Here is a 17,668-nt window from a genome sequence, read left to right as displayed (position 1 = left end):
GACGCGTTCTTTTTTAAATGAAGTCTAGCACATTTAATCATCTCTTTCATGACCTGTCAGTGTGTCTTATATGCAGCAGAGCGCCGAACTGCTCTCAGTCGCAGAGCGAACTGGACGTGCCTAACAGCGCTAGGGCAGGCGCTTGTCGCGCGTGCGCTTACGCACGAGCGTTTGCATGTTGAAACCTTCGCCCAGAGTTGGGAGTAATGTCGCAAATCAGCTTTTAAAAGGGATGGCCCAAGTCATGGATTTTTATGATTTAGGTTAAAACGGCTGCTCTTTCCCACCCTGCCCCCAAATCGCTAAGGTACACCGAAAATCCTCGTTCCACTGTTAGAGCATTGGGCCGCACAGCAGCGAGACCAGGAAACTGCCCGAACCCGCCACAGCTAAGGGAACACAACGGTACCCATACCAAAATGCGCTAGTCTGAGCGCGGGGAAGTTAACGTTTCTGCAGCTTGCGTGCGACGCGGGTGCCCCCTCGCCGGTTTGGCGCAGGAGCAGAGCTAGGGCAGGCCAAGCTGCTCGCTTGTATTGGGGGGGACGTAAAAGAAATCGCAGCAAAGTGCAGCTGTAGGAGTTGGGCTTACTTCATCCCAAAGCGTTGTAGGGCTCAGCAGGCTGAAGAAGTCATAAGGAGTCGTGTCATCGTCTCTGGGGTGGAGAGCGGGGGCAAGGAGCCTGCGCCTGCGCGGGCCGTCCCCGCGCTGGAGGGGAAGGAGCAGCCGCGGGCTGACGGAGCCGAGGCAGCCCGAGCGCGCCCCGCTCCCCGGCGGCTTTCAGACCTGAGTGCTGGGCTACATATCCCAAACAAGGAACTCCCTTTTCTGCTGCAGTTTTGGGAAAATTCTGTGGAACGACCTTGTGCGTCTAAAGCCTTTTCTCCAGGGCTAACCTCTCCTTTTCGTCCCTGTATGCCTAGCTGAGTGCCCAAGGAGCAGCCCAAGGAACCGCCTTCCCTTATCCCTTGAAATACTTAGAGGCCATCAACTTGGCACATGTTTCGTTTGCAAATCTTATCTTTCTGTCTGCCTGCAAACACTTACCATGCTATTTATGTTAAGAAAGTGAATGTCTGTGTCTCCCCATCCAAAATACACGAATAACTCGGGAGAAAAAGTTACTGTGCGGCGATCGCTCCGTTTCCTGGGAGGGATGCGCATGCGGACCCGCACGCTACGCTACGTGTGGCTGTCCCGTGAAGAGCTTCTAGGCGTCGTGCAAGTCTCACAAGTTTAATGCTAAAGGTTAATAATAATCACAATAGGCAGCACATCATTGCCTCTGTATCTGGTTGAGAGATTTACAACTTAAACTCATGGCAGAGGAAGAAATTGCCTCAATCACTTGGAGTAATGGCACATGGAGAGCCGCTTGGGCGTGACTGCTATTTAACAGGAGAAACCCAGCTTGGCTTCGTTTAGTGTGCTGGTTCTTCTGTAATAAACACGTCACACTACAAGGTGAGGATTAACTTCAGAACAGCAGATAAATTGGAAACTGATGGGGAGAGATGAGAGTGAAATGGAATATGCTGGGGGGGCCCTGCTGGGGGTACTAGCCCGTAACTCCCGCGCTGGGTGCTGGGACACCACCGCGGGGGCCAAGGCTGCCGTTTGTGAGGGTGATTTCTCCTGGGCAGCGCCTGGGCTCTGCCCTTTGCACCAGCTGCGGGAGGCTGGGGCGGTGCTGCCGCCTCCTTACGGGGCCCACCTGGGGGCAGCGGGGGCCCTGCCTGGGGGTGCTCCTGTTCCCGCCCCTGCCCCAGCCGCAGCACTTGCAGCCTGGCGAGGAGGTTGGAGGCGGCACGTCCGGTGCGTGAACCTGGCAGGAGGTGGCTCCTTGCGTTTCTGCTGCCCTCCAGGGCAGGGACACCAAGGCAAGTGGTCGCGTTTGTTCCTCCTCTTAGACGGGTGAACTTTCCGCGGTTGGACCTTTCTTTTTCCACAGGAAGTCAGTCACCTGCTGTAAGCGAGGGTATAGGTGCCTTGAGCATGCTTGCTGGAGCTGGTGCAGTGAGGAATTTGCATTTTTTTAATGTTTCCTCTACGCTGTCAGTGTGGGGCCTTGCTGGGAGAGAGTGCGATGATGTTTAAGGTTGTGGACAAGAGTTTTTGGCTCTTTCCTGTTTTATACTTTTCATACTCTCTCTGCCTTGTGGCTAGTAAGGGGTTTCCCAGCTCCATGTGCGCGCAGGAGCGTGGAGGGCTGCAAGCATATGGAAGGAAACAGGGGCAACTCCTCCTAAATCGTGTGCTTTCTGAGGGGAAAAGCTGTTTCTGGCGTTGTCAAAGATGCGCTTGGCTGGTGTATTGCAGAAAGCTGATGGAACTAGTACTCGTGCTAGTACTCCCTGAAACTCCTACTTAACCTCTAAGGAGTAAGTAGCAGTTGGTTGGGGCCTCAATTAACTTGTCGCCTCAACAGTCGAGGCAAGGAAAGCAACTCGGCTCTTGGCCGTGGTGAGCGTGTGCAGAGCCCAGGTGGCCTGGCTGGAGGGGCAGGGAGAGAGACCGCGGTGGTAGTTTGAGGGGGACTCGGCTTTTTCTAAGTCCAGCTGCAGGCAGACAGGTGAGTTTTGAACCGTGCTCAGCGGTGGTAGTTTATTGGGGGCTGAGCTGCAGGAAACTCTCCACTATTGAGTCATCTCGGCTTAACGCCGTGAGTGCAATACACTGACAAATTTGGATTTTTAGAAGGACGTTCTGGTGAGAGCTTCTGACCAGCTCTTCTGCCCCTCTTCTGCGGGGGGACACCATCTTTTTTGCACTGTTTGTGCAATGTCTAGAACTAAAGATTCTTACATGGTATTGCAATGCAAGCAGGGAAAAAAAACAAAAAACAAAAAGGCATATGAATAACCGAAGTCAGTTCACATTTTTTCAGCCTACAGTAAAACAGAGGCTTGATTCTGCCTAGGGTCTCCGGGAGCCACTGCAGTAAACACTGCGGCACAGCTTGAAACCCCTGAAGGATTTAGGCACATCACTACCTAAGATGCACCTAGTCAGTGGATAAAGGCAGGATTTCTGCTTTCAGGGTCAACAATCCAATACTTTCTGGGGAAAAAAGTAGCTGTAGGAAGCGAGTCTCTTAAACAACTCGGTAGCTTTTATTATATATATTAAAACAGCAACAAAAAGTGCAATGCACCAGTTCGCAGCAAGGACTGGGGGGTTAATTTTCAGCATGCTGCATGGGAATTTAGCCGTGGGATTTCCATTATTGCTAATGGGACTCATGCAGCTTAATTTCATGCAAGCTACACTAAAAACATACCCCTAACTGTCTGCAAAATTTCAGTTCTGAAATCAAGCCTTTTAAAAGTTAGAGGAGGGTAAACAAACACCTGAAACCACACTGTCTTGCTGTTCTCCACTCCCATTCATTTTGAGTTAAAAGTGTGTGTGGGGGGGGAACTCGAGCAGTTTTAAGCAATTAAAAAGGAAAAAAAAAACCCAGCGCTCATGCTGACTGATGGCACTCCAAATTTTAGCTTTCTGCCGATTAAAATGGCAGAGTTATAACCCCTGGAAAATGGGGGTGGCTGATGCCTTATCCTTAACTATACTACTGCGAATGCTACATTATAATACTTATCTAATAACCTCAGCGCTGTCGCCTTTCATTATAAGGCCTCTGTGATTAGGCTGTTCTTGTTAAATGACCTCTATCAGCTGGTCCCAAAGTACATTAAATCCCATTATAATTATAAACACACTTCCCTGTAACATTCTCTGCCGCTTGCGTTCGCACCGCTTTACCCCCCCAAGGGTATCTTTGTACTAATGCCGTTGTGGGGCGGTGGTGGGGACGTGGGGCGGCCCGGGCTGGGCGGCGGCGGCTGTCCGTCCGCGCTGCCTCCTGGCTGCGCTCGCTGCTAGGGGCCGCGGCAGCAAACCGCGCCGCGCTTTCCGCGCTGCTCCTGAGGCTCCGGCACCTGCCTGCCCGGGCCGGGGGCGGCCAGCTGCTTCGCCCTGTCTTTGTTTTTACCAAACGCGCTGCACGGAGCCGACGTGCGCCCCCCGTCCCCGTCCCCCCCCCGGTGTCACCGTCCGCAGCCCTTCAGCGGCGGCGGCAGCGCTGCGCCCGGGGCCGAGGCGCGGAGTTCGCGGAGGGCAGCGGCTGTTTTGGGGGGGGGGGGGGCGGAGGGGGGGGGCCGCCCTGCCTGCCTGCCTGCGCCCGGGGGCGGCGCGGCCCCGACGGCGCGGCGGGGGCTGCAGGTGGCGGCCGGGGGGGCCGCGCCGCCGGCGCCGCTTCATTGGCTGCCGCCGCCGCCTCCATGTTTGTTGTTGGCAGAGGCCGGCGGAGCGGAGCGCTGTCCAGCAGCAGCCGCCGCCCCCCCGCCCCGGCTGCGCGGCCCCGCGGCGGCGGCGGCGGCGGGCGGGCGGCGCTGCGCGGGGCCCCGTCGGGGCGGGCCGGGGCGGGCCGGGGCGGCGGCGCCAGCAGTCAAGATGGAGCGGGCGGCGGGGGCGGCGGCGGCGGGGCCGGGGCCGGGGGCGGGCCGGGGGCGGCCTGACGTGGGCGCGGGGCGGCCCGCGGGGCCGGCGCCGCGGTGATTTGCTGCGCGGCGCGGCCGGCGGCGGCGGCGGCGATGAGAGCGGGCAGTGCGAACTGCCGCAGCAGCCGCCCGCCGTGAGTGCGCGCAGCGCGGAGCGCAGCGGAGCGGGGCCGCGGGGCGCGCAGCGGGGCGGGGGGCGCCCCCGCCACCTGATGGACGTTGCCCCCCGCGGGCGCCCGCTCCGCCGGTGCCGTCGGGCCGGGGCGCGGCAGCGGCGGCGGCGCCCGGCCCGGCTCTGCGCTGCCGCCGGCCCCGAGCCGAGCCGAGCCGAGCGGCGCAAACTTTTCGCCGCGTCGCGACTCGCTGCCGCGCTCCCCGGCTAACCTCGCTCCGCCGTTCTCTCCTCCCCCCGTCCCTCCTCTTTTTTCTTTTTTCTTTTTTTTTTTTTTCCCCTCCCTCCCCACCCCCCCATCTTTTGTTTTCGCAGATAGTCGGCACACAAAGCTAGTCCCAGATTTGAGCGAAGGCAAGGCACCCTCATGAGTGAGTCTCGGGAGCGCTATGGATGTGACTAAGATGGGCATGATACAGCTGCAGAACCCCTGCCACCCCACGGGGCTGCTGCACAAAGCCAACCAGATGCGCCTGGCGGGGACGCTGTGCGACGTGGTCATCATGGTGGACAGCCAGGAGTTCCACGCTCACCGGACGGTGTTGGCGTGCACTAGCAAGATGTTCGAGATCCTCTTCCACCGCAACAGTCAGCATTACACCCTGGACTTCCTCTCACCAAAGACTTTCCAGCAGATACTGGAGTACGCTTACACTGCCACCCTCCAGGCAAGGGTTGAAGACTTGGACGACCTGCTCTATGCGGCCGAGATCCTCGAAATAGAGTACCTGGAAGAGCAGTGTCTGAAGATCCTGGAGACCATCCAGGCTTCCGACGACAACGACACTGAAGTTACCATGACGGATGGAGGCGCCGAAGACGAGGAGGACAGGAAGTCGAGGTACCTCAAGAGCCTGTTCATCTCCAAGCATTCCAGCGAGGAGAGCGGCTACGCCAGCATGGCCAGCCAGAGCCTCGCCGGAGCCATGGTGGAGCAGAGCCCGTCTGTCTCCACGTCCTTCGGGCTCTCCACGATGAGCCCCACCAAGGCCGCGGTGGACAGTCTGATGACCATCGGGCAGTCGCTGCTGCAGGGAGCTTTGCAGCAGAGCGCCTCCGAGGACTTGCACTCCACCAGCGGCCGCCACCCGGGCCTCGCCGAGGTCAAAACAGAAGTCATGCAAGTGGAGGAAGGCTCCAGCCACGAGAGCCCCCGGACAGCGGAGTCCAGCGCTTCCGGCGGGGAGAAGCCCGACGACAAGAGTAAAGAGGGCCCCGGTACCCCAACCCGCAGCAGCGTTATCACAAGTGCCCGTGAACTGCACTACGTCCGCGACGAGAGCGCGGAGCCGCCTGCCGAGGCCGGCCAGGGGCTGCCGCTCGGGCCGGAGCAGTCCGTGTCGCAGGGCGAGAAGCCCCTGGGGGTCTACTCCGTGCTGCCAAATCACAAAACTGACTCTCTGCTCGGCGTGCCGCCCTCCATGACATCCGCCCTCCACATGCAGCCGGCTCTCGCCGTGTCCATGGACTTCAGCGCTTACGGGGGGCTTCTGCCCCAGGGCTTTATCCAGCGGGAGCTGTTCAGCAAGCTGGGGGAGCTGGCAGCGGGCATGAAGACGGAGAGCAGAGCCGTGGGCGAGCAGTGCAGCGTGTGCGGCGCGGACCTGCCGGACAACGAGACGGTCGAGCAGCACAGGTGAGTCCTGGCGGCGGCGGCGGGCCCTCGCTCGCGTTAGGCTGCCCCGCTCTCGGCCGGGTGTTTCCCGCTTGCGCGGCAACGCGTTGCTGCTTTTTGTGTTTTACGCCCTAAGCGGGTGCAGTGACGGCGAGCGGGCGCCATCGCGATGGAGGTGCGCGCTGTTTGGCCGGCTGCGGCGCAGCCCGCTGTGAAGGACCCGCGCAAAGTCCTCCGAGTTCCCCCGCGCGCCCCGACCGGGCGTAGCGCGGCCGCGGGGACAGCTGCCGTGACTTTTCCGGCTTTGGCAGCCGCGCCAGAGGCTTCCCCCCAGCAAGTGCCGGGGGGTGGGGGGGAGCGGCCGCGGAGAGGCTCGCGTTGGAGCCGTTTCTGGCGAGCACGCACCGCGCCGGTCCCCCTGGATGGGGTAGCGTGGTGGCTGCCGCCCCGCGAGCCTAGACATGCGTGCGTAAACGGCTGCCTTCGCCGTGCCCGCCCCGGCTGCCGGGGGCACGCCGTGCGGAGCCGCAGCGCTCTCCTGGCCTCGGCCGGGCGCTCAGCCCCGGCGCGCGAGGTCTGCGCAGGGACGGCGCTTGCAAGAGTGAGGGCTGCTAGAGTTTTGAAAAGATGACGTTTAGGATCAGCGTGTTTCCCGGGTGGCTGCTAATGCTGCCGTCGTCTCCCGCTTCGGCGATGCTGCTCAGCTTCCTAGTTTGTGAAATATTTGCACTTTGCGCAAAGTATCACGTAGCAGATTGCTGCTGCGTGGGAGCATCGCTCTGGCCCTGCGCGGAGAGCTCGTAATTCAGCTGTCGGGGGGGGGTGACATCAGGCCGCTGGTTAGCGCGGGAGGGTCCCGCGCTCGCTCGGCGGAGGTCGGGGGCTGGCGAGCGCCGCCGCTCCTGTCGGCACGCCGCTTCGGCCCTCCTGGGGCTTTTTTCTGCCTCTGCGTTGTAAGAGCAGGAATCAAAACTTGTTCTTGAATTTGGCCGGGGAATTGAGCTGCGTCAACGACCGCCCCAGCGGGAGCGCTGCGCCGCGCTGCGTGCCCGCTGGGGCGGCCGCCGCAGCCCTGCTGCTCCGCGCGGGGACCTGGCCGCGGGCGCTCAGGGTGATGGACGCGCCGGCTGCACCGGCAGCCTGCCCGCCCCTGCGTGAGACCCACGGCGCGCCCCCAGCCCCGCGTCCTTCCGACTTGTAGCGCATCAACAAGTGCTGGGGCGCGCCGCGCCGCGCCGGGGGCCCTGCGCGAGTCCCTGCTGCCGGGGCCGCGCGCTCTCCTAACGCGGCGCCGGAGCGCTCGGCCAGCGCGGCCCCGGCCTGGGCGCGCTGCTGCTCGGGCGGCCCCCGCGCCTCCCCTTTGTGCTGAGCGCGGCGGCACCTCGCGCGCCGCTCCGCCGGGGCGGCCGAGACGGGCGGAGGTGCCCTGCGCCCGCGGCGGGGGGAGCAGCGGGCCGCGCTCGCTGGAAGGCGGCGCAGACCGCGGGGCTGCGGCGAGCGCCCAGGGCGAACGTTGACGTGGCTTTCTGCCGCCGTCCTGAGCGTCTCGCCCGCTCCCGCTGCCTGCGAGGACGGCACCTGATGCCGGGGGGGGGGGCGGGGGGGGACCACCTTACAAAAACACCCCTGGAAACTCGGCGGGAGGATTGACGGGGCAGCGGTTGCGCTGGGCGCTGAAGCGCGGGGGCTGCCCGTGGCGCCCGCCCCGGGTGCTCCTGCCGCGAGGTCGGGCCCTTGCTGCGCCCGGCGGCCGGGGCTCCGGCGCGAGCGAGCCCCTGCGCTGCCCGGAGCAGCGCGTGCTTGAATCCCCTCCCTGCCTCGCGAGGCGTACGGGGTTTGTTTGGACAACCGTGGCTGCAGTCGTGCCTCCTTTCGCAGCTGTTTACGGCGCTATCGAGCGCCTCGGTGCGCCGCGCGCTCAGGTCGGGGCTCTGAGCCGAGCGCGAGCGCTGAACGACGCCGGCTGAAAACGCAGCCTTGACGCCGGTGCCAAACTTTGTTTGGCTGCTCTTCCTTTCAGAGCACGTTCGGGCACGGTTACCTTGGGCCGGTAAACTTTGCAGGGGAAGCCGGCTCCTCTGAGCCAGCGTTACACGGCTTTGTAAGGCTGTCCGTGCTGAGAGATATCGGGCGACAGTCAAATACGCTTTCCAAAAACAAAACAAAAAAACCCTAAATCCAAGGCAGTCTGTGTGCAGACAAGGTCTCATGTGGCTTTTTTATAGCGTTTACTTTCTAATACATGGTGAAAATTGCCATTGCGAGAGGATTTGTGGGATCCTATTGTATTTATGGAGCTGTTAAACAGCATCCACGCTGCATCGGGATCCGTAATTCCCTGCTGGAGCCGTTCTGCTCGCGGAGGCAGCGGCACCGCGGCGCGCTCCCGCGCGTGGCAGAGCCTCGGGGCGCGTCGGAGCCCCAGGGCCGCTAGCGGTGCCGCTCTTCCACCTTTCGTCAGGAGGGCGCTGGCGGGCTGGCGGGGTCCCGGCGCGCCGGGCGAGGACGTGCGTTGCGAGGCCCGGGCAGCGGGAGCGCGGTGCTCGGCCCGTGCCAAGGCCGGGCCGCGGCCTTCCCGTCAACTGCTGCAACCGCTCGGCCCCTCTGCGCTCCGTTTTCTCTTGCTTTCCGAGCTTATGATTTTGAGTAATTGAGTGTATATTGAGCTGGGGACTCTTTAATTTTTTTTTTTTTTTTTAATAAAAGATTTCCTTTTAGGTTCAGAAAAGTTCAAACTTAATCTAATGTTAGTATTGATTGTCGCTTCTAATTGCAGACAAAAAGCTAGGGTTCAGCAGCGCTTCTCCTTGGCATGTTTGCGCAAGGGAAAATCTCTGCAGGCTTCTGACGAAAGCGGAGCGCTGAGATGGGAATGACTCTTGCCTGTGAAGTTAAACGCCCTGGTACGCGTTCTGGAAAGTTTTGTTCTTCTTAGCTTTGAAAGCAACGGGACGACGCGCGGCAGGTGCTGGGATTCGGTGGGGTCCACGGGCTGCGCGACGGTCCCCTTTGCCGCTCGGCCGCTCTCCTGAGGCCGCGTGCTTTCTGGCTCGGGGCTCCTCGTACCGGTGCCTCGCGCGGGCCGCGCTCCTGGGCACGCCTCCCGCCGGGTTTGCTGGCGGTGTTTTTTCATGTTTTCTGTGATATGGAGATGCTTGGCTGAAAAGTGAAAGTGCTTTACACTGATGTCGTCGTTAGACAAGTCATGACTAGGGCGAGGTGAAACGTTCTGCTGGGTACGTTTTTGGCGCCTTGGGCATGTTTTGGTGAAAGGTGCCTGTTCTCAATAGCCCCAAAACTGAGCCGCTTTGTCACGTGGTGGATGCTGGCGTAACACCCCGCTTGGGAAGCCTCTCTCCAGATTTTTGCGTCTGGATTTTGCAAGAGGTAGAAACAGTTTTCATAGTTGAGCTGTCATCTAAAAGACATGTCCAGTGGACTGGTTTAGGGCTAGGAAAGGGGGAAACTTGCTCTTCTGCTGTTGCTGCTGGCTGGTCCTAGTACCTCAAAGTTCATGTAGAAGATGAGCATCTCTTCTTCCTCATTTTGTAGCAGGGAGCGGGGAGATGAGCCTGCTTTCCACAGAGCTTTGATTTTGGTGAGCCCTGCTGCAGGCCACAGGCAGGTTTTTGCCCCGTTCTCCTGCTCCTGAAGCACGGGGAAGGGTAGATGTAGCCACCCGTGAACGGGAGCGGGTTGAGGTTGGCGCCTCGGAGCGAGGTCTGACGTGAGAAGACGGACGTGAGCGTTGAGCTTGGCGCCGTGCAGCGCACCAGGATGGACCCCAGGAGCCGTAAGGAAGAGCCCCGGGTTGGGGAAGGCCCAGGGAATTCCCGCTTGCGTTGGGAGGTCGCTGCGTTCGCCCCGGAGCGGTCGCGCAGAGCGAGGCCCGGCGTTGGAAGGAAGGGCCCCTGGCTCCGAGCTCGTGGTGGGACGCGGTTGTTGTGCTGGGTGTTCGGCGGCACCTCGCACCCGGGGCGCGGGCACCCCGCTGGGCGCGCGAGGAAGCAAGGATAGCGCGGGCCTGGGAGGCTGCGAGGACCTACGCGCGGTCAGCGACGGCTGGCGGTCCTCGCCACGTGCCGCTTTTCGCGGAGCTGTGACATTAATACCGTGGCAAATTGTAAGTAGCTGCGGAGGGAAATATGACTGCTTTTGGCTCTTTGGTTGCCAGCCTCACCCCCATTTGTCTTCGAGTGGATTAGCTGAGCATTGTAATACTAATGCCATTAGGCACGTTGGCACTGCTCAACATGTCACAGTGAGAAACAGATGCAGTATACCATTAAAGCAATAAACATGATAAATCAGATCCCAAGTGCTTTGCGAGATGTTATTAGTGTTAATTTTGGTAGCCTGATACAGTCGTTTTTTGTTTTGTTTTTGTTTTTTTATTTTTTAGCGTTCGCAATTTATGTTCCACTGAACTCAGCTGCAAGTGAAACTTAAAAAAGAAAAAGAAAGGGGAAAAAGCCCCGCAAACTCTGCCCGTGATTATTTCCAGAGTTGGAGGACAACTTGGCAGCTCTTGTTTCTCGCTGATGGGGCTTATTAGTGGCACCTGGCATCATAACGCGCTAATGGGAAGCAGGGCCCCGCTCCGGCGCGGCCGGCCGGGCGCGGGGAAGTCGTGATTAGCTTTATGGGCCGGAGCGCTCGCCCCGCGCCGGAAATGAAGGTTGCCGCCGAGGGCCGCGGCGCTGACCCCCTCGGCTAACCTGCGAGCGCCGGCCGAGACCCCGCGCAGGATGCCGGGGCTTCGGGGCTCGCTCTGGTTCTTGTCAGGGGCGAAGAGGGAATCCGCTGTGGTATGCTGCAGCCTTGAACTTTGATTTATTCAGTGGGGGACTTAACCGTTTCCATGCGGGGCGGGCGGGCGGCTTGCGGCCGCGTCTAGCAGCGCGCGGGGCGCCGATGGAAGCGGGATCCCGCGATTCTCGCCCCGAAGCGCCAGGAGTTGTTTGTGCCGCTCTGCTACCGAGGCGCTGCCTGCGGAGGAGGTGACCTCCGTGCGGCCGGCGCTCGGGGGGCAGCGGCCTCCCGGCCCCGCCGGAGGTGCGCGCCTCGGCTCGGGGTGCTCACGGCCCCCCGCGCGCGCGCCTTCCCGCGGCGTGCCCGGCAGAGGGGCTGCGCGAGCGCCGGCGCCTCCCCCCGCGCCCGTGACTTTCCCGTGATGCCAGGCAGGGCGCTCCGGGCCGGCAGATGCCCTTAACTCCCCGACTGCCGTCGACTCTGGGGCTGGAAGCTCGGCGTGGGAAACCCGAGCGCAAAGGCCTTGCGGGGGGGTTGTTTCTGGTGGGGTTGTTCCCCCCTTCCCCAAAAGCATGCTTTTCCTTCAATTCCTGGACGACAGTGCAGTGCACTCCACGGAGTCTTTTCGGGTCTTATTGTAACTTGTGAAGTGGTCTTGGTTAAAACGCTGCTTATGGATTGCACAGCAAATGCCCAGAGAGAACGTGGTGTCCCAGGGGCGACGCGGTCAGATCCGTCTTTTCCCCCTCGGCGTGTGGAAACGGTGCAGAGCGGCGCAGTAAGTTTACGACAAAGTCTCGGCGCAGCCGCCTTCGCTGCGCACGACAGCGACTGTCGAGCTGCGCTGGTGCATGTAGGTCTCTTTCCTTTGTACCCGGTAAAATGATCTGCGTTTTCCTTTTTGTTCATAATTAGCAAGAATTTTGTTTTACTTTTCCCCCCCCCTCTCTTCTCCCCCCCCCCCCGCCTTGACAGCTTCAAGAGAGACTTTAAATGAGTAATTACTAAATATTTCCCGGCAGCCAAACACGGGGCCATGGCATCTCCTGTTGCAAAAGTGAAAAATATTTCTGTTTGCAGTTAATTTTAGTGGCAGGCAGATCATGTTAACTGGATGTAATTGCTTCCAGATATGGCAGAGGGTTTTGTGTGTTAGGATGAAGGGTCTGGTAAGTGCTCACTTCCTGTGTAAATTAGCCTATTCCATTCATTCTTTCTTTCTGGGCAGCCCTGGATTGTGTCATTCTTCTTGCAATTTTTTTCCCTGGCCTGGTGTTAGGCAGCTAAGTGCTTTATAGTAGGTTTAATTCTTCGTTTGGCATCAGTCACTCCCGTACCGTGGCGTGCGGCGTTGTGAAGACGTGGAGCTTTGAGTGCCTGTCCCAGCTCCCCCGAAACTGCTTTTGCTCTTGCGACAAAGCCCGAACGCGCCTCCCTGGGGGACATGCGCTTGGCCGTCGTGTCGTCTTTATGTTGCTGGATGCAATTGTTTTTTGAAATAACGCACACGCGGCTGTAGCAGGGAAGCGCCAGGCTTGGCTATGGGAGGCTGCACAAACGGGCGAGAGCAGCAGGGCTGGTGGCGCCTTTCGCGCCCGGGGCCCGTGGCCACCTTAAAGACAAGGTCTCGGGGCACGGTTTTGAAGCATGTCACAGTCCGTGCAAACCACAGAGCGGATAAGCGATGAGAGTGATAAGCAAAACGCTGCCATTCGCTTTTGGCCCGAAAGCTGTTATTTTGGGTTCTGACTCTTGCTGTTGCAGGGGGTTGGTAGGTTGTTTTTTGTTTTTACATAGTTAACCGGAAAAAGGTAAATGCGTTAGAGACATGAAGTCCAGAGAGCAAACTTCTTGCGTGAAGCAGTTTGGGGTTTTCATCTGAAGCACTTGTGCTCGGGCTAAATATCACAGATCTGGTTGCTCTTCCTGGAAATTTGTGTTTTTTCCAGCAGCAGAGAAGAGTAGTAATCAAAAAATTACCGTGGGGTAGATTTCCAGTGAAATAAAGGATATGGCCCCTACAAGAAATGAGGACAGAAGAGAGGTGTATAACACGTGGAAAAGAAAGGTTTATGCATCCTTTGGAATGAGTGAAAACAAAGGTGGCGAGCAAAGTCCCTGCGTGGAGAAGTTAGATACGTTTTAATGCAGACTGACGGGCTCGAGTACTTTCCGTTTGTTAGTGACGTCTATTTTTACTCCAAGGCTTGAGTCTGGTCGTAAAGAACGGTTTGGGGGCGTTCAGGAACGTTACGTGTTTATTCCCTCCGGATAATCTTCATCCGCTCTAAAGCGTTCCTGAGGTGCTTGTTACCGTTTCTGAGCACTGGTTTGTGCTTGAAACGTTCTGGATAGCTGCGGTGGCCTACGTGTTGAGAAACAGATCTATTTACAGGAATAATAAATGTTCTTTGATCACTAGTTTTCTCAAACAAAGAATTTTGTTTCTGTCCTACAAGAGCATCTACCTGCCTGCTCTGTTGTTTTCTGGGATCTTCTGTCTCGTTTTCCCCTTTCTGAAAAAAAGAGCTTTGCTAAAGGAGTTTGGCTCCAGCAGGGTGAGAGCGGGGACGTAGGACCGAGCTCGTTGCCTTGAGCCTTTCAGGCCCAGCCTATGCATTTTGGATGGAGTCCAGTGCAGTCTATGTCATTTTCGCTGTAGTGTTCTTAACTGATTTTAAGTAGCTTATGCCTGGATACATGTCCCACTGTGCTAGTTTAGTTTCCCATTGACCTTCTTAATCTTTGTTGCTGTTTTATTGGCACACTGTTTAATAAACAAGCCTGCAATTTGCAGTTTAGGAAATAATTTTTCTATTTAAACAAAAGCGGTGTGACGTGCATGCAGTCTTAAGTAGAAGCACTTGCAGTAGATCCGAGTTAAACGCACCGCTTCCCGGGCGCGCGCCGGCTCGGCCGGTGACCCCCCACGCCGCGCGGCTCTGCGCAGGCAGCGGGAGGCTCGGGGAGCGGCGGCTTCTCGCCGGCGCCGGCTCCCCCTGCGCCCGGCCGCGCGGCCTCAGGTAACGTCCGGTGGTGGGGAGCAGGGCACCTGCTTTCGTGGTGGTGACCTACAAAGAAGTCAGAAATCGAACGAGCGGAAAGAAAAAAAACACCTAAAAAAAACCCTCAAACCCCAGAGCGTTTCCATGCCCTGCTTACTCAGAAGGCGGCGAGAGCAGAAAGGAGGCGCCGCGGCAGGCAGGCAGGCGCGGGGCCCCGGGCCGCGCGGGGCCCCTGCGCGACGCCCTCCGGGTCGGCGCGGCGGCCGCGGGTGGCGGGCGCCTGCCGCCGTTGGGACGGGGCGCCGGCGGAGCGGGCCCGGGGCAGCCTGGCCGCAGGCGGTTCCCGCTCGCCGCCGCGGAGGCCAGCTCCCGGCCCCGGGGAGGCCGCGCAGCCTTTTCCCCGTTGACTTAGGGAGGACTGGTTCTTACTTGTAAATACTTTCTGTAGTGGTTTCCTTGAGGATGGGGTGCAGTTCACACGCAAGAATGCACGCGTTGGTCAGCACTGACTGCGTTTACGTTTGCGTGTAGGCCCTGTGCGCTGCGCTGCGGTAGTCGCAACGCGCACCCCCTGCTCGGAGACGCAGCGCCCCTCTCAGAAGGGGTGCGCGTCCTTCCCGACGCGCTTTGGGCCCTGCGCTGGCGGGGGACCCGCGCTCCGCGCTTTGCCCTTTGTCAGCCTCCCCCGTTCTTCGCTGTGTTCGTTATTTATAGTAAATCATATTAGAAAGGAGCGCTAAAGAGGAAGTGTGATTCATCCCGCTTGAAACCATTGGTGACATAAATAAAGGCAGAGTGCTTACTATGTGTTTTGTGTTATGGTGTTTAAGGGCAGGTTGCACTAATTTGGGAGCGTACAGACTAAACCTGTGAACGCTGCAAGTCTAAGAAATTAGATTTAACCGCAGCACAGATTATACGTTTAAAAAAAATTAAGGAAAGCCAAGCCCCCAAAGCCCACTCTGTCATCTTGGAAGGGTGCAGGCGTGCGAGCCAGCGGAAGGCTTGTGGGGCAGCTCAGCAGTTTGCAGGCTTCACCACCCCTCCGTGCCTCCTCGTGGGCCGGGGCTAGGGCCTCCCGCGGCTCTGCTGGCGCTTGGCCGGGGGGGAGGAAGCGCGGCCGGGGGGCGCGGGGCGGGCAGGAAGCCGGCGAGCCCCAGGCTTGCGACCCTGCGCCCCGGAAGGCTTTTCGTAGCGCGAGCTGCGGCCGGCCGGTGCAGCCCCGCCGTGCTCGTCGTCTCCCTGGGCAGAGGTTCTCTGGTCGTGGGTCACGCGCTTGTGAGGTTGTTACCGGCGTCGCTGCGCCCGCCTGCGCCGCGTGCGTTCAGAGGGACGCCGCGCTTGTGGGGCCGGGCGCCCGCGCGCCCTAACCGCAGCACTGCTCCTCTGCCCGGCGGGGCTGCCGCCCCCCCGGCTGGCGCCCGCGCCGCCCCTTCCCTTCCCCTTCCCAGCCGCCTGGCGCAGCGCGCTTCGTGCGGAGCGGCGCGGCCGGCCCCCCCGCCGGCGCCCTCGGGGCCGCGCAGCGCGGGCGCTAACGCCGCCGCGGGCGTCTTATCTGCCGCCGGGCCGGGCTGCGGTTCGCTGCGCAGCGTGTGCAAACTGGCTTTGCGTGGGAGAGATAAGGCGGAGGCGTTGTGCAATGGCATTGTCTGTTTGCCCGTGCCGCGGCGGCTCCCCCGCCGCTGCTAACCGCGGCCGGCCCGCGCCTCGCGCCCGTCCCGGGGCGGGCAGGGCGCCCCGCTGCGCGGGGGAGGCGGAGGAGCCCGGCTCGCCCTCGGCCTGCGCGAGGCCGAGCCCGCGGGGATCGGCGGCGCGGGGTCAAACCTGCCGAGCCGCCTCACCCGCCAAAAAGAGGCTTTTGCAGGAAAACTTCATCCTGGAGCAAAGATTTTTCCCGTGCGAGAAGCGAAGCCTGCTCGCTGCCTTGGGGCTGCGCGCGGTCCTGCCTCCCGCGTCCCGGCCTCTTTTGCCGTGAGAGACGGGACACGTGCCTTCCGCCAGCGTCGCGTCGTGTGGCGTTTGAACTCTGCTTGAAGGGATCCCCCCCCGCCCCCGGGCTTAGCGTGGGCCGGGGCCGGGGGCAGCGGGCCGGGCTCGGGAGCGCCGCGGCCGGGCGCCTCGGCGGGCTCTGCCGAGGCTTTGGGGGGGCGGCTGGCGTTAAGGATTCAGAGGCAGTGGCTTGTATTGATTTTCGGCTTATCCGACCCTTAGCTAGAGGCTGCTCTTCTCTCAGTGTCTAACCAGATGTAACTGAAAGCAACGGAGAAACGTATATCATCCTTCCCCTCGCGTTAATTAGGGCCGGTAAATGCATTATTTAGCGGGGTGGAAGCTGCCGCAGGCTGCCCCGGAGCTGGGGTCGAGGCGGGCTGGCGCGCGCACCGGGCTGGCGGCGGCCGAGCCCCCGCGCGGGGGGCCGGGCGCGGGAAGCAGGGCCGTGGCGGACGGGCGCCCGGCCGCGGCACCTCTGCTGCTGAGCGAGCGACGCCGGGGCGGGCGGGCGGCCGCCTGGGAGCGGGGCCGTGAAGGGCAGGCGCAACGCGATGCTCGTGGCGCGGCCGCGGGCATCGGCGCGCCGAGGGCTGTTTGCCCGCTCCGTCGCAGCGGAAAGCAGGCCGGGGACGCGCGGCGAAGGGAGTTCGTTCCCCTCCCGGCACTTGCTTGGGCCCTTAGCGCTACCTGCCCGTGGGGCGCGAGACGAGTCGCGGGCCTAAAGCAAGCAATGGAGGCGCCCTCCCTGCTAAAACGAGGAAGAAACGCTGCGCTGCGTTTCCACGAGGAAACGGCTGCCCGCAGACCCCGCGGCAGGCGCCGCGTTTGCCTGCTCTGCGGGGCCAGAAGCAGGGCCCTCCCCCAGTACGGGCCTTGCCCCCCTTTCCTCCTGAACGCAGCGAGGGGCTGCGTGTTGTGAGGAAAGCGGGCGTCCTCCCGCTCGCCGCGTGCCCTTGCGAAGGTTCGCTCTTCTGGCCGCCGGTGGGACAAGGAGCGCTCCTCCGGCCCGCGGCCCCGCGCGCGGCGGGGAGCCGGTCCCGCGGCTCGCCTGACGACGGCCCGCGCCCGCGCAGCGTTGCCCGGGCCGCATCGCCAATCGGGCCGGGCCGCGCTTGGCCCTGCTGCAAGCGCTGAGGCCGGCGTTCAAGGGAGACTGGCTGCCTAGGCGTAGGTTGCTTCCGCGTGCCGTGCACCCCCCTCCTGGAGGCGTAGCTGTTTTGGGGGGTCCCCCCCCCCCCCCCTTGGGCACGACGCGCGCAGATGCGCCCTTGCAGAGAGGCCCCCTTTGCGCCTCGACGGCTCGCGCCTGGCTCAGCAAGCAGCGTCCCGGCGAGGGCGCAGAGCCGGGCGGGCCGCGGTCCCGCGCGGCGTCGGGCAGGGCCACGGCGCCGGCGCTTTGCGGCGGGCCGGCTCGGTTACAGCGGGGTGGGCGCGGGGTCCGGGGACGGCGGGCAGGTCAAGCCGGCCGCTTTTATTTACAGTAGTGCCTTTCATTGGGCGAGTGAAACAGGATCCCCCCAGGGCCAGGCTGAAAGGGTACTGTGTTTGCTCAGTCAGGCCTTCCCGGGCCGCCGAGCGCGCGCACAAAGCTGGGCCGTGGTGGTGGGCTCAAGGGGCTCATTGTGCGGC

The 17,668-nt window shown here is 61.2% G+C and overlaps 1 protein-coding gene across 3 annotated transcripts in view; it reads left to right on the top strand.

Moving 5' to 3' along the window:
- The first annotated feature begins 1,797 nt into the window (after nt 1-1,797).
- ZBTB16 (zinc finger and BTB domain containing 16) overlaps nt 1,798-17,668 on the top strand; it is a 105,952-nt gene continuing 90,081 nt past the window's right edge. The window contains exons 1-2 of one of the 3 annotated variants that reach the window (XM_068916789.1): nt 1,798-1,881; nt 4,991-6,311. In XM_068916789.1, coding sequence (XP_068772890.1) covers nt 5,065-6,311 — 1,247 coding nt within the window. In that variant the 5' untranslated portion in view covers nt 1,798-1,881; nt 4,991-5,064. Of the gene's footprint in view, nt 1,882-4,509; nt 4,638-4,990; nt 6,312-17,668 lie in introns of those variants that run through there. The other 2 variants (XM_068916788.1, XM_068916787.1) reach the window with 2 other exon arrangements.

Source organism: Struthio camelus, chromosome 22, assembly GCF_040807025.1.
Source record: "Struthio camelus isolate bStrCam1 chromosome 22, bStrCam1.hap1, whole genome shotgun sequence".
NCBI lineage: Eukaryota > Metazoa > Chordata > Aves > Struthioniformes > Struthionidae > Struthio > Struthio camelus.
The sequence above is the reverse complement of the archived record's forward strand: the minus strand, read 5'-3'. Positions and strand labels throughout refer to the sequence as shown.